The 24,428-nt window shown below is 35.6% G+C and overlaps 1 protein-coding gene across 1 annotated transcript; it reads left to right on the plus strand.

Annotated features, from left to right (window-relative positions):
- Positions 1–941: 941 nt before the first annotated feature.
- Positions 942–24,428, plus strand: LOC126970602 (uncharacterized). Its single transcript, XM_050816614.1, has 9 exons — positions 942–1,118; positions 2,962–3,210; positions 3,754–4,014; positions 6,362–6,581; positions 7,216–7,363; positions 13,985–14,070; positions 21,715–21,900; positions 22,345–22,466; positions 23,624–24,428. Exons 2-9 carry the CDS (start codon positions 3,115–3,117, stop codon positions 23,735–23,737), a joined length of 1,233 nt encoding a protein of 410 aa, XP_050672571.1. The 5' UTR covers positions 942–1,118; positions 2,962–3,114; the 3' UTR covers positions 23,738–24,428.

Consider the following 24,428-nt stretch of genomic DNA (forward strand, 5'->3'; position numbering starts at 1 on the left):
GATTGACCGCCCCCGAAATCCCCTGTATACTAAATTTTATGAAAATCGTTGGAGCCGATTCGATATGATAAAAACCCAATCTCAAATCAAAAATCAAATCTCTTCCTCCCTCCCCTTCCCCTCTCACCTCTCTCCACCTGCCACACGATACTAAATTCTTACCAAATTATGTCTAAGTCTTACCAAATAAACCTAATATAATATATATTATAATAATACCTAATATATATAATAATACCAAAGAAAATACTTTTTGTCATTGCACGGACCCAACCCTGGCATTTGATCAAATCATCACATTTGTTTAGAGAAATGATAAAATCGTGTTGTTCTTTAAACATACTCCGTGATTTGATCAAATCACTCAGGGAATTGACCAAATCTCTGTTATTATCATTTCCCCGTGACATATATATACCTACAACACCGCACACAAATTGCTCATGAACATCGAGTTTGTCAAATTAGTATAATATAGTATTGTATATTATAATGTTCTATTTTCAGCTTGGCTCATACTAATTATCGACCTTTTCGCAGGACGAGAGAGGACGGCTAATGCGTCGTACCATACTCCGATACGTGTGCTTGTGTTTGACGATGGTACTGACTATGATATCTCCGAGAGTTAAGAAACGTTTCCCGACGCTCGACAATCTGGTCGAGGCAGGTTTATTGATAGACAATGAAAAAACTATATTAGAACACCTTAATAAAAAATTCCCTAAACCGTCTAAGCATTGGTATGAAATATTTCTAATACCGTAAGTTATTAATGCTGAATTTTGCCAAGAGTAAGTGTCGCGTCACTAACCTTTGTGGCAATGGCTTGCGGCACTCGGTGGACACACGTGTGACTAACATGTCAAGTACGCACTCGCTTTATATTGCTGCCTCAATGTTCTGCTCGGTGCAGTCATCCAGATCCGAACTAAACCAATGCTTCCAGGTTGCCAATAGTCTGGGCTACAAGTATAGTGACGAGAGCCCGCAAGGAGGGCCGGATAAGGGACGACTTCGCTGTGAAGACGATCATAGATGAATTAAATAAGTTTAGAGGACAGGCGGGCTTACTGCTCAGCTACGACACTATAAGTGTACCGCTTGTGTACACACAGGTAAGGAGGAAACTATTTGCCTGTGATATACCACGTTATATAATTATTCAGAATGCTTCACGCGTGTGAAAAACCCATAACGATTCAGTCATTATCACGCACTACGTAGGTATCGCGTTTTAATATATTAAAAGTAATTGTAATATGCGGACTTGAAGGGGTTACCGACCTGTCTAGTTATATAAGTATATCTACGCAGTGCAGTAATATTCTGAGGTGGATATAGACCGTCGTGAGGGGGTTATTATAGAGAATGAGTGTGGGAGATGTGTTGTTAACACAGCCAAAGCGAGTGCTCGTTTCGTTTCGTTGTTATAAAATTGTGCCTTCATCTGTGGTTCCTCAATTGATCAAGTTGTTGGGCAAAGAAGTTTTATTACGATATTCGATTTTATTCAATCATTGTTTAATCAAATGAGGAAATAATTTAAAAAGTTTGTAAATTAAACTTAGTTAAATACGTGTGATAATGCTATGTTACGCGCACCTCACTCGTACTCAAAGGAATAATAAACCGCCAGTGAATGTATTATTCGTTTCACGCTATACGCGTGGACTTTCTCCCAGGTACAACAAAACGTTTAAATAACTTCCTTCCGCCGTGTTTACAACCTGATGTACATGGAAAACCACGATATGCTCAGATCCCACCCAGGTCACAAATAACAATGTTCACCCATTTTTTTTTCTTTATGAAAATAAGGGACGAGACGAGCAGGACGTTCAGCCGATGGTAATTGATACACCCTACCCATCACACTGCGGTGCCGATCAGGATTCTTGAAAAACCCAAAAATTCTGAGCAACACCACAATTGCGCTCTTCACCTTGAGACATAAGATGTTAAGTCTCATTTGCCCAGTAGTTTCACTAGCTACGGTGCCCTCCAGACCGAAACACAGTAATGTTTACACATAACTGCTTCACGGCAGAAATAGGCGCCGTTGTGGTACCCATAATCTAGCCGGCTTCCTGTGCAAAGGAGCCTCCCACTGGTAAAGCATGCTTGGTGATACTGACTACTGTGTATATGACATCTATATATGTTGTAAATTGCATCAAATACATCGTGCTGATAACCATTGTACAGGCTATGCTAAATCTTATTTTAGCCTGATTATTTAGTACTTTTCGATCAAATTTTGTTAGCTGTCTCGAAAAATATGAACCAGGTGTCATTTTCGGAATAGCATTCAGATAATTACTGAAATCAGTTACGCTTGAAAAAATTGCATCATTCAAACAAATTAAGATAAAATACATCTAATCATACAATAAATACAAATAATAGAGATTATTGAAATCTCAAAAAAGGCTTCAAAAAGGGGAGAAAATTTCCTAGAAAAAAGTACGGATAGCCGGAAGAAAACAAAATTTATCTGCATTTTATTCTAAAACGATTAAAACCTGGTTATAGCGAGACAGCTTAATAGTATATTATATGTATGTATAGCGACAAGTTGTCGCACTTGTTGCATATACTATTTGTATTACAAATGCGATGATTTATGTATTATTTCCGAAAAATTCGAAATTTGCGTGCGACAAGTAAATTTTTGCACTCAATGCACGCACGTAAATTTGAAATCTGACTGTATTATAATGATATGTAAGTGTGCCATAGTACCAAATAAAGAATTTCAAATTAAATTATAATGGTTAGACGACTCTTTTACACCCGCAATAGCGAGCGCATTACAAAAATATTGACCTATCAAAGCACTTAACTAGGTACACTATTTTGTAGCTGGAAAATTTGGGAGAATAGCGGCAATTATTATTTACACTTTTGTGACACACAGCTCACCTGATCACCGCCAGTAAAGATAACGTGTCTTTTTAGGTAGTGACGATAGCTGTCTACTCGTACTTCATCACATCCGCGCTGGGTGGTCAGTGGGTCGAAAACAAACTGAATGCGCACACAGAGTCGGTCTACATCAGTAATATAGATCTCTATTTTCCTGTCTTTACCACTCTGGAGTTCTTCTTCTACATGGGATGGCTCAAGGTAGCAGAGTCTCTGATAAACCCTTTTGGCGAAGATGACGACGATTTTGAAGTTAATTGGCTTATTGACAGAAATTTGCAGGTCAGACGATTAATAAATTACACCATGAACAAATTAGTTACACCATCAAGTCACAACCTGAGATTTGAACAAAGCATACAAGATTTTATGACGATACGTCACTCGAACGGTTAGCTCAGTTGGCAGAGCACTGGCACGGAACGCCAGAGGTCGTGGGTTCGAGTCCCGCATCGTTCATAAAATTTTGTTTTCAAATTTTATGTGTGTATCAATCCTAGAAGTAAGGGTTATCACTTTAAAAACATAACAAATTTTTAAGTGACGTCCTTTACAAATGGAATTATAAATACAAAATTTGGTTTAAGTATACTAAAATTTATGGATGATGCGGGATTCGAACCCACGCCTATTTAGATTCCGCCTCCACTGGTTTTAACTCAGTGGATGTTACCTGTAACCTATACGTACGTATACTGCTCATAAATCTTGGTATGTTTATTTATTTGCAAAAAAAAAAATAACCAGCCCTAGAAGAGCCCAGAAACTTGAAATAATTAACATGGCCAGACACAAATGTAGATTACTCATCCATATCCTGCACAGGTATCATACATGATAGTGGACGAGATGCACCATGAACATCCAGAGCTGATCAAGGATCAATACTGGGACGAAGTATTCCCCTCGGAGTTGCCTTACACGATCGCGACAGAGAACCAGCGTGAGGAGCACCCGGAGCCATCTACCGCGAGGGTCGCCGTTCCTCCGCGACAGCGCAGCATGGTGACTGTGAACCCCTCCTCCGTGAAGATCGACGAAATGGTCCCCTCTAACACCGTGAGTTACAAGTTCGCCCCGCCCGAGGTTAGATCCGTACAGTACTAAGCATGCTGCCGCTCGGAATGTGGAGCTTTGCAGTGTGTCGGTGTTCAGGCGAGGGTTGCCAGTTACATTATTCTATTTTCTACTTAGTGTTTGTCGTTATTAGATGTTTGTTTGCGGTTGCGGTGTGTCACAGAATATATTATATCCAATATATATAATATACCTACCGTCATAGCCAGATTAATTGATGCCAGCAAGTACTCTTTATTACTGACGGTTACGTACATTTATAAATTGAAAGCTGCGCTTGGCAAAAACTCTTAAAATATGCAGTATTTTACTTCATATTAATTTTATTCCAATTTTTCCTTAATTCTACAATGTTTCCAATCCCCTACGAGAAGCTGTATTGTGAGCTTTAAGATAAATTGGAATTAAAAAAGATATATATATATATATATATATATATATATATAGGTATATAGATAATTGTTTATTGTGGGAATGTTAATAAAAAAAAATTAACTTGGCAGCCCTTTTAGGTCAATAATAACTAACACAAAGTAACAAAATAGACTTGTAGAATTTTCATATTTGTAAAAAATATTTATTACTAATATAAAGTTATTTAGGTAGAAGGTTATCATCGCGTCATTAACAAACAAGGAGTAGTCCTTCACACGCAACGGTTTAAAAATGGTAGATGTTATACTTATTGCCATAATTTTAATTATAATAATGTAGCATAATATGTTAGGGAACGCGTAATACCGATAGTGTGGTCTCGCTCGCATTAGACACATAATATTATTGGGAGTCGAGTAAGACTCTTAAATTTGGCCACACGCGTCAGTTATACCATATTTAAAAATTATTAACGTATCACTTTCATGAACAATTTTAATTACTTCACTTCGCTGAAAGACGCACTAACGAATTAGGTCATTACAGATTGTGAGATGTTCATTCGTTTGTTACGAGTACAAATCATTTATCGCGATTTCTTAGAAAATGATTAAATCATTTTGTTTAAATTGTTGCGTGTTTGGAATGAAGTACCAAGTAAAGATAACTAATAGATTATTATGAATTACATGTTATTTATTATTTAGATGTCTCATAACCTATTGAGAGCTGTGTTTAATGTGCTACTTTCTTCTGCTAATCTAATACTTAGCTTCAGTTTTACCGTACAAACTAACTATACCTTCTAAAACTATTTTTTTTCTTGTGTAACCGTAACGCTAACCAGCTATTAGTTAAATATGTATATATTTTAATTAATATATCAGCCAGGAATTAACACTAATGCTTAGATGGTGCAGATATTTATGAGTGGATGAATTAGTATTAAGATCGATGCCGATCTACATTCGAATAATATTTGTTTAGATCTAGATTCTACATGCCATGATGTGGTTTTTGTTAAAATCCAGAATGTCTGTCTAACTTTTCCAATAATATTCAGAAAATGTTGTAACCTACAGGTTACATTAACGTTCTTTTAAAGAACCACATTATATTATAATATGTTAATGCACTTCATCGACTGAAATTCTAAATGTTAATGTAAAGTGAAAATTGACTACAAAAATCGTAATTATTTCTTTATCGGAGGACGTGATCTCTGCATATAATGACTTCAAGGGATTTTAAATAAATGACTTTTATATTTATAAGCATAAGTACTTTTAGAGTTTTACGTCTTAAATTTGGAAAACGTAACTTACAGTTTAGTAACAGTTTTAGGTACCTATGTGAATTTACCTCATTGGTTACAACTGAAGAGTAAGAATCAATACCAAAGAGCATCAAGCGAGCCTGAATTTTAATTTATAATACAACAACACCAAGTTTAAATATTTTCTATTAACATTTTTGAAGTTATACTTTTTTAGGATTGATATGAAAAAATAATGAGAGTGAAATTTAACAGTGTAACGCAAAAGTAACAGGTTGAAATTGGTTCCTAAAATTTTCTGACGTTTGCGACATTCGTTATTTTTTTTTTGGTTTCTTCGTCCATTATTAGGACAGGCAAAGGGTTCAAGCCCATACAGCCGTATTCATTATTTAATAATGAATTGTCAAAGCCATCTTTTCAAGATTTTTACAAAATTGTTCTTTCTTAAAATATAGAATAGCACGAGGCATAAATCATTTTAATGATTTTTGCTTCGTTAGGCCAAAGAAGTAAAACTTCATGCGTGCATACATAAGTACACACACACTTTTTTTTCTATAACAATCAGTGACTTCAGTTATTACCTGTGCTATATCCAACGCACTACTCTATCGCACGCTATAGTTAAGCTACGCTCCTTCTCCGTCCTTGTGACGTCACTCCAATACGTAGTTAATTCTCTAATGAACGCTTTATAAACAGCAATTACAAATGAACGACGACGCACAATCTGGAATACATTTCATCGTGTCGAGGGGCAGTAAGCGCGGGAAGCGTGACGAGCGGAACTCTATGGGCTCTAGTAACTCTATGGCCTCGCTGCAGCCGATGACGAGGAACAACTCAGTCACTTCTATGTTGAAGAGGCTCTTCTCTAAAGAAGACCAGAGAGCGAATAATGTGCCGTCGCAAACTGATGGCGGTTAGTATTGTATTTTATTTTGAGTAATACTTTAAACCTGGTATCAAATCTACGAAATATTTACAAAGGAGTTATTGGCCCTTGATGACGTAGTGCTTACCACAAACCAATTCTAAAGGTATAGATATGCTAAACATTTTACCAAAACTCTCAAAATGTAATTAGTATGAGACACTGATTAAGCAAGTATGGACAGAAAACTAGCATAAAACTATTACATTTGCTTTGATATAACAAAAAATAATCATTATGTAATGAGAATATTGTAATATTATATCCTTGTTGGTCAACCTAGCTGGAATCATTCACCCTGTATTTAAGGAAAACCTTGTCATATTATAATCTTAATGTACAGGATTTCACAAAGAAATAGGTTGTAGTTATTAGAACTATTATGAATAAAATATTACAAACGAATTGTACATGCAATGACATTGTCACAATCAGATAATCTAATGGTAAAAAGATATCCAATTGTTTTTATATATTTTAAGTGTCTTAAAAATAATCAAAAGTAATGTAGTCTTTCTGTATGTCGCGTTTACGAATATGTCTACCGTATTTTAAGAGAATTTATTATAATTTACTTTACCGTTCAAAAAAGAGAATGTATATTATGTTTCAATTGTACAAGGATCAAGATTCATGGTGTCCGCTAGCAACCCGACGTTGAACAAGCCGGTGGCAGCCATGACTGGGAGCATGAAGATAGCGAACGATGTCATTGAAGAGGTCGACGAACAGGCCACTATCACCAGCATGGGGAAACGACCGGAGACCAGGTGTGTATCAACAACACCGAATAAATCGTTATTACTCACAAGGAATTTAATAGGACATAGAATTGATCCCTGAGGTATTCTCATTCGCATTATAGTGATTTAGTGATAAATGCAGATGTCATATTATACATTTCGTATTACAAATTCAACTAAAAATAGGTTTATAGTAATATGTATAAAACTGTCGCCTCTGAATATATTTTTGATAATGTTATGAATGTACATAGGCACATAAGCACATTTGTGGGGCGTTGTATATGCTTTTACAACAAGATCCCAGATAATGTTCAAGACAAATGTATTACGAAATTCAAAAGAATTGTTAAAAAACGTTTGTGTGGCAAAGGTTACTATAACATAAATGACTGTCTTAATGATACCACTGATTGGGAATTAAGGGACCGCCCACAGGCTTTTAAATAATAAATTTTATTGTACGATTTTACATTGTGACCCATGTTTTTATATAAAAAAAAGCCCGCTGAGTTTGTTGCTCCCGTTCTACTCAGGCCTGTGGCATAACTTTTGGAATGGGGGGTAGATTTCGACTTTAAATAAATGATTTTATATCCTATTTATAATAAAAATATTTGAATTTGAAATGTCATGCGGTGTAATATCCAAAAATTAAGTACTTGGTTTCATTATTGTTAGTCAAAGTAATCAACATAAAATGTGTTTACACATTTTATGTTGATTACTCGACATAGTCACGTGCTTGCCGAAATCATCTACGTAGATAAGTACCGCCTTCGCTCAAATGTATATTTTTTACATTTGTGATGTAAATGAAGTCGTTTTTACATTCACGATAATGATGGAAACTGTTCGTAACGCCAAGTGATTGCCGAGCGTTGAAAGTGTCATAAATTATTTCAATTAAAATGCTAATGAATGTTCAAGTCGGTACGGAATATCGAGATTTATTAAGATAAAGTATATCCTTGCAATTTCAAAACCATATTCTTGGTGTCGCCAAAAATATTTTTTGTAGGTTAAAGTTACTTTACAGAAGTAGAAAATAGCTAAGCGCAATCTACAGGTTGGTGTCTACAAAAAAAGTTATACAAAGGGTACAAAATGCTTGCACAAGATTATGTTATGATGTTCCTTACCGCGCACACATAACACCCTTTTTGAACACCAACAACATAATTCAGATGGAGTTTCGTAGGCAGCTACATTTTGCCTCGTTACTTTTGAGGGTTGTTAAATATAGAATACCATTTTACCTATACATATAAAAGGCTTAAGTGGTTGGCGAACTTAAATGAGAGTTATCAGACGCGTCACGGCAAGATTCTCCTCGAAGTGCCTCTACACGGTACCGCAGCATTTAGAGGTAGCTTTAAATACAACGCCTCCAAATGCTGGAATGATTTGCCGCCACCTATTAAAGATCAAAAAAGCTTGTTCTCTTTTAAACGCATACTGAAATCATTTCTATTACAGAAACAAAAGTGTTCAGAGGCGTAAAAATAATAATAATCAGGAAATAAACAGCTTCAATAATAATTAAAAAGAAAATATGTCCTATTTAATATAATTAACAATAAAACTTTTAAAACTCCCATTAGAACTCAATCTTTTAAGTTTCTTCTCTTTTTCTACTATTTTTAGACATATATATATATATATATATTTTAACAAAAGGAATCGTGTTGTCTACAGCTGTTGTCAAGAGATCGACTTGGTAGGTACCTACTGAAAATCATTGTTGCAATTGGGGTGATCCTCATTTCAATTCCAAAAATGCTGAGTGGGTGTCCTTTTCATGACATCCAATTTTTAATTTAAAAATTTTACTATGTATATAATTTTTTTTTGTCATGAATAAATGCATACTTTACTTTATAAATACAACCACAGGAAGAAGATCAAGTTATTTCTATTCATTGGTGTTGAAGTAATAATTGTAAATCATAATATCTAAGTGGCCTTGACTCTAATAGATGTAGATGCATTCTCATTGTATTAGTGTGTAAGTAGTTACGCTTTACTTCATTACCTACAAATATTTTATAATTATAATGACCTTATCTTAGTCCCATAGTCCCTCTAGTCCCATTACATTATTTTTGTATGGAGCTCACTTGTTAGGTGGTCACATGATATATCTATGTCCTGCCGACTGCCGCCGATCCAACAATTTGTGCAATTAGCACTTTACGTAGTTTATATTTGCGAGTGGGGTTTACTTTCGTTGTATTGTTATATAGATTAGTCTTGCCATAAATACTGAAACAAAGAAAAAAAAAACAAAATTTTAAACTTTTGCATTTAAATTTTATCTTAATCCAACATCGAGGTCGCAAACTTTATTTTTTATTTAAACTAAAAAAACATACGCTTTTATCCCTAAGGTAATTTTTTCTTATTTCTATTGCAAATAACATTTATTACTTTTACAGTGTGTTAGTTTAATACATAAATATAAAACGATTTAAAATATAAAAAGCTTATTCGAAGTGGTCTCCATTGGCTGCAATAGTCTTTTAAACGTTGAGGGCACTTATCAATAGAATCACGCACTGTTTCCATGGGAAAATTCTTCACTGCCAATCGTACGGATTGTTTTAGTGACTCCAAATTATCATGGCGTTTAGAGCAAGCCTACACTAAACTATCTAAAACTGACCATAAATCATAATACAGCGGATTAAGATCGGGCTAGTCGACGGCCAGTCTTCAGCTCTGATGAAGTCCGAAACGTTCGTTTCCAACCAAGACAACGTAGACCGAGCTTTATGACCCGGCGCCGAGTCATGCTGGAAGGACCATTCTTGGTTATTGAACATGGTGTTGTTAATGGGCTTCACTACCTTCTCAAGAATGATATCTTGATACACTTCTTCCGATGTTTTGATACTTTTTCCACAAAAGTATGGCTCAGTCACTCCTTCATAGCAAATACCCCCCCAAACCATCACTGAAGTTGGATAGTGACCACGTTCCACTCGGTCCACTATAAATTGGGAAGCTTTGAGCATAAATACGGTCATTTTGTTTGTAACAAATTTCTCATTCGTAAACAAAAATTTTCTGTGACCTCCCTTTGCGTACCGCTTCAGTAGTTGTTTCGATTTTACCACCCTATTCCTTTTTAAATTATCAGTTAACAAATATCTAGTACGTCTCTTATAGGCTGCAAGTCCTAAGTCATCTTTTAAAATACGCGACATGATTCTAGGTGCTCTCTCCCGAGATAAAATCTTTTGCTTTCGGTCAGGATTTCTTCGAATTTTTCCCTTACTGCTTTGACCACCTTTTTCGTACGAATACTATGTGGGCGGCCAGATATTTTTCTGTCACAAACAGATGAGGTCTCATTGTACCTATTAATAGCCCGTACACAAAAATTTTACTTAATAGGTACCAAGCGTATGGAGAATTTTAAAAATTGTATTTGGCTCCATACCTATCTTGTGTAATGCAATCATAGCGATTCGGTTCTCTTTATCCCACTCCATTTTAATATCCCAAAATATTGTACAATATATTGGCGCCAAAATGAGAAAATTCAATGAGCAATCATATAAAATGACTGATTTCAAATTCAAATGTAATATTTTGTTTATTTTTAATGGTAACAGTATTTATGGCCAGACTAAGTATACAAGCTATAGATTTACGAATTCTACAAAAAAAGTAATCTATCAATGAAACCATACATGTTTATAAACATAGGCGAAGGATATTGCGTGCTTTGAAATTATCAACAAAATTCCCATGGCAATTTATTTATTGATGACGTTACAATCCAATTGTATAATACATTTTAGAATTATTTTTCGACTTTAATTTATAAATTCAAAGTGTTATTGGAGATTAAAGAGGTACATACAATATAGCCTTTGTTCCAACTTAATGTTTTTACGCAGGTAATTATTGAATCCGACCTACAACATGCTATTTAAACACCAAAACAACGGTGTAAATTGCCACCATTGTTGTCTAACGGATATAAGACATCATGATTTTGTGTATATTGTTAAACAGTTCTGAAAATATCATCAATATCATACAAGTTATTTGCACAATGTACATACTCAGTTGGTATCTTTTTAAATAATATGTTTAGTGTATATGATTATACAATGCTATGAACACTCCAAGATAATAGTTTTATGGAGCTGTAAATTTAAATTGTGTTGTTATCAGTATGTTCGGTTATATATCAACATATATGATACACGATCATCTCGCTAATTGGTGCTAATTTTCGTGCGTTCATGCAGTGACATTGACCCGCATGTGAGCAATCTCTAATTGTTGTTTTACCTTCCTATTGGTACACTTATATGCTTAATAATACACTATTGGTTTTAGACTTCTGACCCAAAACAATTTCAACCTGATGTAATGTCATCTGTGGCGTTTCTCTCTTACATTCCTATAGACAGAAGGATTTTATTATGAAAATGGATGACGTCATAATTGCCAGCCTTGTCACCCGCTAAAAACAGCAACAATGTAATTTGATTCGTTACGACGAAGGCATAGTGTACTATAATCGACATCGATAATATCATGCTGCGCCCGTCATTTGATTTTAAATATTTTGTTTCAATGTTTGATATTTGTATCACTTATTGTCAGTCAGAATCTAAACAATTTGTTTTTTTTTTAAGTATAAATACCCCCACTTCTGGGATTAATTATTACACAAATAAAACTGAAGGCAAATTTTATGACCGATTTTTGTGAAGTCTTGTCTCTAGAAAACTATCGATTTATTAACAACCGTGACAATTACCTTTTTAGCTCCTATTAACGTCAGTCACTCCTGATAACGTTGTAATTGAAAGACAATGAAACGTTAGTTTTAATAAATAATTTATACTTTACCAAATAAACTATGTAAATGTTCAGTTATATATTATGTAAATATACAGTGGGTAGTTTGTGACGTTCAATAAATGATTTCATATCCTATTTTGAATAATATGTACAGCCTCCTTCCTACCACGTGCTTCCTCATCGGTAGACACCATAGATCACATAATAGCCGTAATATGGAGTAACTCCAGTGCAGAGAATAATAATGAAGCGAGTGATTCACTATACACTATATGTATAAGAAAGCCTTCGGTGTCGCCTTTTAAATAAATCATGTTACTAACGTTTCAAATAACATTCATTATTGTAAACAACGACGTACCTATTAATTTATGTTGTTTTTCATATTGATCAAGATGTGTGTAAAATTAAAAATGGCTCGTCCTAGTGTTACACAAAAAATAAAGGTTATATTTTGTACGCTTCGGAACATGGCGCGCTGATGGTGAACAAACGACGCAGGATACTCTCCCAGTATTCTGTATTATGTGCTTTTAAAAAAAACTTATAACTTAGGTCCTAAAAAATAATTGAGAGGAAAACTTAACGAAATTAACATCTTGACTGTTGCCTCTCAATATATTCGTGATATTGTTATGTATGTACATAGACACATAAGCGAATTTGCTAGAAACTGTCATAACCTTAACCTTGTTAATTAACATCAGGAACAAATATTAACTTAAAATGCCTACTACTCGGCTAAGTCAAAGTAAGTCCTTTGTGGGGCGATGATGAGGCAGAAAATGTTCAAAACACATGTATAACGAAATTGAAAAGAATTGTTAAAAAACGTTTGTGTGGTAATGGTTACTATAACATAAATGACTTTCTTAATGATACCACATATTGGGAATGGAGTGACCGCCCTCAGGATATTAAATAATAAGCAAAATTATTGTACGATATTACTTTGTAAACATATTTTTTTATAAAAAAAGAGCCCGCTGAGTTTGTTGCGCCCGCCATGTTCTTCTCAGGTCTGAGGCATTCTTTTTGGAATAGGTGATAGTTTTTGGCCTTCAATAAGTGATGTCACATCCTAGTTTGAATAAAGATATTTGAATTTCTATAATTTTGTACTGTGTCATTGATATTGCTATTAGATGATCATAATCTATTCGTACCAGGCTGTCCGATCGTTTAGGTATTTTGCTGTTGAGTAGTAAGATTACAGCGTCGCCATTTTTAATGACACGTTTTTCACAACTTTGTTATAAAATTGTATACATTTTGTACAATATGCCTTGAAATATAGTTAGTCCATTGTACATAAAGTTCCTCCGTGGCCCTAAAGCCGTTGCTACTGCCTCTCATCCGCGGGGCGGCGGTACGATTCCCACCACGTGTCAATGTGTTTTCTATATCCGAAAAATGTACGTCTTGGATACTCATACGGTGAAACTGGATGAGATTGAATGGTTGTGTTTTTTTTATGAAAATAAGGGACGAGACGAGCAGGATGTTCAGTAATTGTTGTTAATTGATACGTCCTACCAAATACAATGCAGTGCCGCTCAGGATTCTTGATAAACCCAAAAGTTCTGAGCGGCACCACAATTGCGCTCGTCATCTTGAGACATAAGATGTTAAGTCTTACTTGCCCAGTAATTTCACTAGTTACGGTGCTCTTCAGACCACACATTACTGCTTCACGGCAGAAATAGGCGCCGTTGTGGTACCCGGCTACTAATCTAGCCGGCTTCTTGTGCAAAGGAACGTCCCACTGGTATCATTTTGACGAACTCGTTGTAAACTATAATGTATATTGTATCGTTTCAGACCGACGGCCATGAGTCTGTTCGCACAGGGCCCTCCTACACCCAGTGAGCCGGTCAACGTGCCGACACGAAACACTAACCATACAAGTAAGTCACAAGCTTATATAACTGTTCTATAACTCTCTATTCATTAATAATAATAATAATGATCAAGAGGACTATACGTCGAAGAGAACGAGGTACTCCCGGAGCGAGGAAAAACTGATTGCTGACTTAAATTAAAATACATTTTTTCAACTATTTAGCACAACTTTACAACTAGTGTTATATTTAGTAAAGTTATAAATAATAGTAAGTAAAAGAGTTTCTTGCGCCGCTTCTTCTCTCTCACAGCGCCATTTGTTTTCGAAGCGGTAGTAGTGTCTAGTATGTTAGAAATGACATCAAAAAGAATTCTAAAAGAATCAATTTTCAGAAAATAAACGCCTTTTATGCCTTTTTATATATGTAAATGTGAAAGGTCACTCAAGTCTCAAACTGACTAAACATAAAACCTTAGAGGCTTTAGCTTAGATGTCCTTCATTTGTACTCCTGCGTTGACTGGTAAGGAGATCGTGAAATACACACACATTACACATTTTATTTTTGCGTAAAATAAATTAAAGAGTTCCCGAGGAAGTTCAATATATCCGAATTCAACGTGAACGAAGTCATTGACAGAAAATATTAAGTAATCAAATACAATAATTCCATAAGAGCCATAAGTGCGAGTGGGCGCGCTGTATCGGAAATACCGCTCCCACGTCTCTCGAGCGGCCCTTCTGGGAAGAGTTGGTTAACGAATTATCATGACTCCGAATGTTCCTACATGTCTTTTTTACGTGTCTTTTGATTTTAAAATTCTAACAAGATATCGTATTCCAATTTCGCGAAAGAGGTCACTCGTCGAATCCAACTTAGATGGGCAGCTGTAAAATATTCTCGTCCCAAATACCACAGTGTCTGGAGACGAAGGTTTTCAACCAGTGTGTGTTGCCAGTGCGTTGGATGAGGGTAGCGCACGACCGGTTGTCGTGGAAATTATTGGGGTAGGCCTTTGTCCAGCAGTTAACGTCTTCCGGCTGATGATGATGATCATAATATTCTTAAGTTCATTTTAGGGTTCCGTCCCTTCATTAATCCTGCGCTGTCAGCACGTCTGTTTGTCTTGTTATACTAACTGCAATCAACTAGACAGCTCAAATTTTGTCAAAGCGAGTATTAGTATTGCTTCGATAACAAAGAAAATTGTAGGCTATGTAAATAAAAAAAAATCAACACAAGAAACCTAGGTAGCTGTATCTATTTATAAATTTCATGATGTTATATTTTGGTACGGAGCCCCTTGTCTCTTTTGTCCGACTCGTCCTTGACCGGTGTTTGGAATAATTTACAGCTGTCGGAAACTTTATCTTGACTATGGCCTTTAGCAGATGTTTATCTCATCCATGTTTACATAATGCGTAATTATTCGTCATTTGGACGGAAATGTACAATGTGTTGCTATCTTGCCTTACAATTCTTTTACATTTGTGTTATAATTAAATATAATAGGTAATAAGATGATTTAGTAAATACTTTCTATTAATAAGTCCTTGTACTATTTTATATAATTCACCTTGGGTCAAAAATCAAAATCAAAACGTTTATTGACAGTCAGTACACATACAGTCCTAATCTTGTATATTATGTATTATAAATAATATATTCTTCCTAAATGTTTTCTAGTTTAGGAACGGACTAAGAAGCAAACATTAAATATTACCGGGAACTTGCCACAATATTTAAGTTTTCAATACTCTATTACAATAAGAAGCGTGGTCTAAGAGCCCAGCGAGCACAGACCATTAGATGACGATTCTAAAAACATTTTGGCTTAGCTTATAAGTGTAACGTGTGTAATTTTATTTTGTTTTTAATATTTCATATTTTTTTTCTCAGTTACAATACAGACATATACAGATCTTTCAATAGTGAAATGTTTAATTACCAAGTACAATAACAAGTTAACTATCATGTTCTTATGTCGTCTATGTTTTACGACCTCAATGTTTATGAAGCCAGGGACAGATTGTTTGCTCATATCTATTTTATCATATCACATAAAAATACGGTCGTATTGAATGCTTAAGTGTTATATAAGAAAAATGGAAGTTATTCGTTGTATAATGTCCAAGATAGGATTCGGAATGGATTAAGAAAACTTCTTTAGTACCCGGACAACAACAGCTAACAAATTAAAAAAGGCATAGACTTACAATATACTAGCGTATACACAAACAAGGGAGAGGAACATCTCTAAGGCAAGCGAATCTATTGTTTCTGTAACCGATTTTGATAGACAAATCATAAACAGTCGGCCACGCTAGCATTAGCTCCTCAGTATTTTGAATATTAAACTAGCTAACACACATTGGCAAATCAAAATTGGTCACGCATTATTGAGCTGTCAGGTCGTCTATACATAAGTATATTCTAATTCTATTGGAAAAGATGTCCTCAAGGTTGAGCTAGTTGGCCTTTCTTCCATACAAACGTAGGATTCCTACCCTGATTGACGGTCTACGTTTTAAATGAAAAGTAATATTTATTGTAATAAATATAAAATAATGTAATGGTCTCATTATTACCTAGCCTTGTATGTAAACAAAAAAGTAAATTAAAATGTGTTGAAAATGGTAGACGTCGAAACTTGCATATTTAAACAGTTATTTTAACGGAGGAAAGGAGTTTTTTTTTACATTACTCGTGACACCGCTAAGACATTCGAAGTCTCCGTAGACGACGACTATACAGGGTGGTTTTTTGAGAAGGGTGGTGTAGGCCAAGTCGGAAACTACAAGACAAGGAAAGTCGTCAAAGAGTCATGCCCTCCATTTATAAGAAATCAATAACAGCATATTTAGTTTTTTTAATTTTTGACGGAGATCGACCCGAATGATTTTTCAAAATAATTACACCTGTATTATTGGACCAATGGACTCTGTTGCTGATAAGCATCAAACATTGCAAAGAAATTAGAGAATAGATACACTAATAGACATCCTGAATATTAGTGTATTTACACGTTGATTAGCAATATCAATTATAGAATTAGGAAAACTACCAAGTAGGTTTTATTGTAAATTAAATTATTCACCGCTTAGGTCCGTATTAATACGTGATCTATGATCAAATATATTTTTTTATCCCCTTTATGCACGGCTGTGTAGGAAGTGACAAAAAATACCTACTTGATATCGAAAACATGTATTAAACATGTACATAGAAAGAAACCAGAAACACCTAAACGGACCTTAGGAGTACTCTAATGAAATGAAATGAATTTAATATTTTCTGAATATTACCTTTTTTCCGTTCCGACATAACCGTTCTGCATGGCATCAACATGACAATTGGTTTAGGTGGCTACTAAATGAAATTAAAATTACTTTTCAAATAAATTCATTTGTAAATATTTAAACATCAATGAAATTACGAAGTAATTAAGATGAAACAAAGACTTTGTATTTCGTTCATTGACGTGTACGATGCTACGCGGACGTCATATTTGCTGCGACAAACGTTTGGCACTCTGACTCATTGGGGAAAATATGATTTACTTTGAACAAATATAAACAACTAGGTACTCTTTGGTAGATGCAATAACTTGTAAAGCTGAAGATATATGATAGCCAGATTCATGACGAATAAGGCTTATCTACCATTAGGATACAGCTTCCTGCCTAGCAATGTGTGATGTTTTTTTTTATGAAAATAAGGGACAAGACGAGCAGGACGTTCAGCTGATGGTAATTGATACGCCCTGCTCATAACAATGCAGTGCCGTTCAGGATTCTTGAAAAACCCAAAAATTCTGAGCGGCACTAAAACTGCGCTCGTCACCTTGAGACATAAGATGTTAAGTCTCATTTACCCAGTAATTTCACTAGCTTCGGCGCCCTTCAGACCGAAACACAATTATGTTTACACATTATTGCTTCACGGCAGAGATAGGCGCCGTTGTGGTACCCATAATCTAGCCGGCATCCTGTGCAAAGGAGCCTCCCACTGGTAATACATGCTTGAAAACAAATAATATCTATACAGTTCTGTCTTTGATTCAATTATACCAGAAGAGAAATTTTGATAGAAACAATAATTACAACAACATCGTGATTTTGCAAATTAAAAATTTGTGGTTCTGTGAGTTGTTATTATATTCCAATAATCATGAACCATGGTCAATAACCACAATATTACATAAACAATTGTAATTGTGCGTGGGCGGTGACCATTTACAAACTGTTTAATGTCCTCAAGAATTACCCAATACGTTCGTTAACACACAGTGACTACCAGTGACGTTAATATTGCTGTAAGTCGTCAAACATGCAATCGTTACTAGAAGAGCCAGCAGCGCTCGGCGTCACTTGATTCCCCCGTGGCAATGAGAATAGATGTTAGTTGATCAATAATAGAACATTTACAAAATTTTACGTAAATCAAACAGACCAGTAAGTCTGGATTGATTTAACCAAAAAGCAATCAACATCCAAAAGCAGCTATGATGTACAGATGTTCGTGTAAAATTAACTATTGGGGTAAATTGCGTTTTAAGAATCGTTTTTTTTTTATTTTGCCTATTAACGATTTTATATTTGAAATGACTACTTATGTCTTTAATACATACTTACCTTAATCACGCCTCTTTCCCATAGGGATAGGCGGAGACTAGTTCATTCCAGTTGCTACGATCGTTACATACTTGTTTTGCTTCGTCCACTTTCATTATTCCTTTCATACATGCTCTTCGGTTTAGGGTACGGTTCGACATGGTCGGTTTGGCTATGTCGAGATATACCATATCTCAGCATACCTTTCTCAATTTTTGTCACTACATCTTTCAGACCACAACGTTTCCTTATCTCACTATTTCATATCCTGTCTCTCAGTGTAACTCCTATCATACTTCTTAGTGCTCTCACCTCGACTGCATTTATTCTGCTTTCATGTTTCTTCTGCCAAACCTAAATTTCACTTCGGTACATGAGTGTCGGAACCAACATGAGGGGGCATGCACAGCCAAACGAGCCTTGTTAGACACCTTCCCACTGTTCATAAAGGTGTGCAAACCTCCATTCACCATCTTTCCTGCATTCACTCTTCTTTCAATATCACTCTCACACTTTCTATAATGCAGGCCTTTAAGCAGGATTATATTCACTTTGCTGTAGAGATTTAGAGTCGATGTTGGCGTGTCGTTTATAGCAAGCCAGGTCTTCTGAAACTGATTATAATTTGTAGTCCAAGCGGTTCAGATCTGGGCTAGATGAGTGCTCTTACAAGTCGAGAACGTTGACTACTCGCCAAGCTTTTGTAGATCGTGCCTTGTGACCAGATACAGAGTGTTGCTGTAAGATCCAAGTTTCATTTTTAAAAGCATATTGCTAACAGGTGGCACCATACTCAATCTAATACAGTCTCTTTATACACTTAAAGGTCGGCAGCTTGTCTCATGCCCCCTGGCGTTACGGATGTCTATGGGCGGTTGCCTCGCCACTTCCCAGCATGCGAGTCTCTTGCTCGTTAGCCTTCAGTCTTCACTTCTTTTAACAAAAATAAAGTTTTGTGACTCCTTGATGAGGCACCCCACCAAACCATGACTGACGCAGGATAATATCCACGTTGCATTTTTCCGATCACTTGTGAAGCTTTTCTAGAGCTATGAGGATTCGCTTTATCATTTTGCTTTTTATATAGAACTATCTGAAACGTCTATACGGCTCGATCAAATAAACCCAGAGTTTAAGGTAGCCATATTAAAGTATGTTTTTTTTTTCTTCCAAGCATTACTTTGATTGATCCTTGCGCCGTAGTTTTTGTCTCCATACCTTACTAGGGTTCGTTTTCATATCGACGTCAAACAGTACAATGATTGTTCAGCAAGGAGACACAAAGTGTAGCCGGATGATTGTGTATTGATAACAAACGCCATGTCTAGTGTATTTCTTTTTACTTCGTCATATTTGGAATTTTGTTTGCGATAGTCACTATATTATCAAAAAATCTCTTATCGCCCCTTTTATTTGATAACTTCCGAAACAATACGATTATCTTATCCAAACGTTACCAGGAACAATAAAATGGTAATTTTGATATTATTTAATGACATGCTAATATTAGTCATTCAAGCAATGCGTCAATTCTTGAACTGTTTGACTGTTTTCCGACAGTGAAGAGTCGATACCGCCGGTTGTCCTTAAACCACTACCACGAAAAAGTTAGTTTATATATTGGTTGCAATAGGTTCATAACGTCAGGCCTGTCTCACTCCCTGTGTGGGTATTGAAGTCGTCCAAAAGACGCTGAATCAAGTAGTGATGATTATAATTATAATGAAATTACCATTAATGATAGCTATCTATTTATTTCCTATATACTAAGTAGGTTTGACTATGCCGTGGTCTTCCAACTATTTGCAGCTAATGTAGATTTGACAAAGAAAGAATATTGATTTTAAAGTACTTCTATTATATTTAAGAAAAAAACTAAGCTATTTTTATAATATGAGCTTATACTATAATATAATATTTGAGTTTTTTAATAAATTAATATTAATGACGCCCATTATTATTGCGTCTAGGCCTTCGTCACATATTTTTGATAAAAGTTTCTCAAATTGTTTTAATTAAGTGGTATCATCAGTGAGATTGGAGTGATAAATTCCGACAATTAATATATTTTCTACAACAAGATGCACTGCACAGACGTCAAATAATTGTTCCTGCGACAGATCACAGTGTTCTTGTTTATTTATTACCTTAATACCGGCGCGGACGTATTTGCAACTTCCACCACAGATGATCGTTGGTCTGCAATAACTGGATATTAGGTCAAAATTATTTAGTGTAACAACGCTAGTTCGTAGCTTCTAAGCCAGTGCTCTGTCATAATTATTACATCGCAGGACAAGTTTTTTGTTAGAAGTACTTCCAACTTCTTCGTTTTTGCGGTAAGTCCTCTGATGTGCTGGTGGCAGATTCACATGGAGCGATTTGAACCGTTTGAGAGGGCTTTTAACAAAAACGAAACGACTTGGTATTTTGGTATCACATCGTTGAGTTTTAGATTGGACTTTTAGTACATAATACCATGACGTGAAAGTTATTCGTGTTTCAAGCTATATACGAAACTAGCCGTGTCCGCTAATTGGTTAGCGTGGAAATAAATCTATTTCGGAATCTTCGTATAAGATAAAGACCAACATGTCTTTGTTTGTCCGATATTATGACAATTTCCACCATTGTTATTTGTTTTGGTGTTTGTTAAAGTTTAAAAGTAGAATTTCCAGGAATGTGGACCCTGCACATACATAGAAGTTATTTGCGCAATGCTTATGAGCATGAAAAGTCAAGCAGTTGTAAAACGTTTATATATTACAAAATTTCACAACAAAAATATAATGACAAACAAAAGCTACAGATTTTTATAGTAGTATATGTAAGTACTTTGGTACTAAAAATAAATTCCGATGTGCAAACATAAATTCGTAATTCTTGGTTTCAGAAACTCAAGGGTTTTGGCTTGAATGGTGTGTTTGAAACTGAAAATACAGGCACATGAGGGTTTATCGCGTTACGCCTTTTGTGATGTGTTATGATTCAAACCAGATTGTATTTGTTTATAGACAGATAATACCGTGTGACGTCTCGCAGGCTGCCTGCTCGTTTTGTCTCTTATTTTTATAAAAGGTCGGTGCTTGTTTTCAGAAGACGGTCGTTTATCGTCATCGGCCCCGGCGCAGTGGTCTCGCGTGGAGTCGACGGGGCCCCCCGAGAGCCCCGCCGTGTTGTCGCTGGGCCCGCGGGGCTCGTTCCCCGACGTGGGCAGCGAGCGGCCCCGCCTCGACAGCGACGTGGGGCCCTCGCTCAGCGCGGCCGGCAGCCAGATCTTACGTAACTATATATTCATTAACAGTGTGAATAGGTTCACGAGCGAAATTTCATCAATATTATGCATAAATATATAAACGTTTTTCGAACATTAAAAAAAAACAATATATAAGAATAATATAAAAAAATAAAATATAGCAGTCTTGATAAGTACGAATAATAGTGTTTTGATATGACAACATTGTATTATTTTATTGATACTGTTAATTATTTTTTGATAATTGTACCTATAGCTTCATTGTAACTCACCAAATATATTTCTAATTAAGTCTGTCTCTTAAACTCAACATATACTACTATGTTAATATTAACACTGTGCTACACCTTTACGGTTAATGTAATGCTATTTTATGTGCCTCCAATATTTCGCCGCCCTCGCAACATGGCCAATATGTGATTGTCTCACGTCACTGTCAAGTGTACCTGCATGTCATGTTGTACCCGCAGTGGACGAGGCGGACGGACTCAATGACGACGACGAGTTCAATCGTCTCCGGAGCGCGCGCGACCAACACCGCCGGGACAAGTACCTGCAGAAGCTGATGGCGAGATCAGTCAGTGCACAGCAGGTATACCCCTTATACTTATATACGTGGGTAACACTGTAAATGTTAAAACTGGCCAGTTAGAAACATTGCTAATGAAACCTTTTTTTGAATTTCAACACAGCTCCAGTCAATTTCTTAATATAAAAATATTGGGGTTGAGCAGGTTATCAACTGTAAAGGGTCTACCCCTGTAGATGAAGCCACAACCTGAGAGTTGAACAAAGTATACAAGATTTTATGACGATACGTCACTCGAACGGTTGGCTCAGTTTTTAGGGTTTTTCAAGAATCCTGAGCGGCACTGCATTGTAATGGGCAAGGTGTATCAGTTACCATCAGTTGAACGTCCTGCTCGTCTCGTCCCTTATTTTCATAAAAAAAATCTAAGCGGCACTACAATTGCGCTCGTTACCTTGAGACATAAGATTTTAAGTCTCATTTGCCCAGTAATTTCACTAGCTACGGCGACCTTCAGACCGAAACACAATAATGCTTACACATTACTGCTTCACAGCAGAAATAGGTGCCGTTGTGGTACCCATAATCTAGTACCACCCATCCTGTGCAAAGGAGGCTCCTACTAGTGAGTCTCCTTTGCCTCGTTTAGAGGTCATTCGAGTACACTTATATAAGCACTGGGCCGCCCACAACAGACATGTACACACCACTCATACCACAAAAGATCTACATTATACCAGTACATAATACAAGGGGTGTTCATTGGTGAGAATGAGGTACAAACTCTTTGGGACTAGAAGGGACAGAAATTGATAATGACGCCGTAGTCGGTGCAGTACAGCAACTGTTAGGTGTGCCCGATGAATAGATTTTTTTAAGAAAGGAACTTTAAGTTCAGAAAAAGGACATTTCAAGTATATTATGCTGAAAGGCGACTTTATCGAAAAATATGATTAGAATTAATAAAAGTTACCGGCAATTCGTTATTCTTACATTTGCATTTTCCTTAAAATATTATGATGTAGCGCCTACCTATATAATAAGGTATAATTTACAAAAAAAATGAGAATATTGTATTTTTCGCATTTCTTTTTCACGAATTGGCAGAGTCAACCTAGCTTGTAATAAATTGTAAGCAATTAATTATCAAGGTTAAAGATCAGTTGAATAGCTCACATGAAACGGTGTCTTATTTAACATTATGTGTTGTAAAATTTCAGCAAACTGGCAGCGCAGAGCTTCTTGATAACGACCTGTTATTGGAAGAGTTGATGCAACTGCAAGCCAAAATAACACAGGAAGAAAGTAACGGCGGCAAAGACAACAGAACCTGACGGGGTTCACATTATATACGGGTTAAAGACTCTTGGCGACTCAGTATTAAGGATTGTGATAAACTATACTATTTATAAGTAGAACAATGGAATCATGGTTCGTTGAGAATAAATGATTTTACCAAGACACTATTTTACAAAATAGGTATGACTTATTTATACATGCTTGGATTTCGACAATTATTGTTTATACAAAACAAGTGTTAGTGAATTATATAACTAATGTAATTACATAATTACGCTGCAAATGTACTTAGATAAGTAAATAAATATATTATATTTATTTTAGCTACAAAGCCTATTTGCGGATTTTACATAAATTATAATACATTTTTATGACTGCAGATTGTTAGAAGTAATCAAGTGCCTATTTATTTGTAAATATTAGCAAAATGGGAGATGCCATGTGCCTATGGATACCTATAGATCAGATAACCTTTAAGTGTTAACTTTTGTGTTACTGTTTTTTTTTGTCATGAATAAACTAATTATTTTTTCGTCTTGTTTCATAATAATTTTGCTTTTGTACATTTAAAATCAGTCAAGTATAGTAGTGCAACACATAGAAATATCTTGTTAGTAAAGAAAAATTCATTCAACCATACAATAGTAAAAGCTACTATTTAACATAAACATAATGACAATGCAACAGCCCCGGCTATTTAATAAATGAATTTTATTGTGAGTAAAA

This window comes from Leptidea sinapis, chromosome 21, assembly GCF_905404315.1.
Source record: "Leptidea sinapis chromosome 21, ilLepSina1.1, whole genome shotgun sequence".
Taxonomy (NCBI): domain Eukaryota; kingdom Metazoa; phylum Arthropoda; class Insecta; order Lepidoptera; family Pieridae; genus Leptidea; species Leptidea sinapis.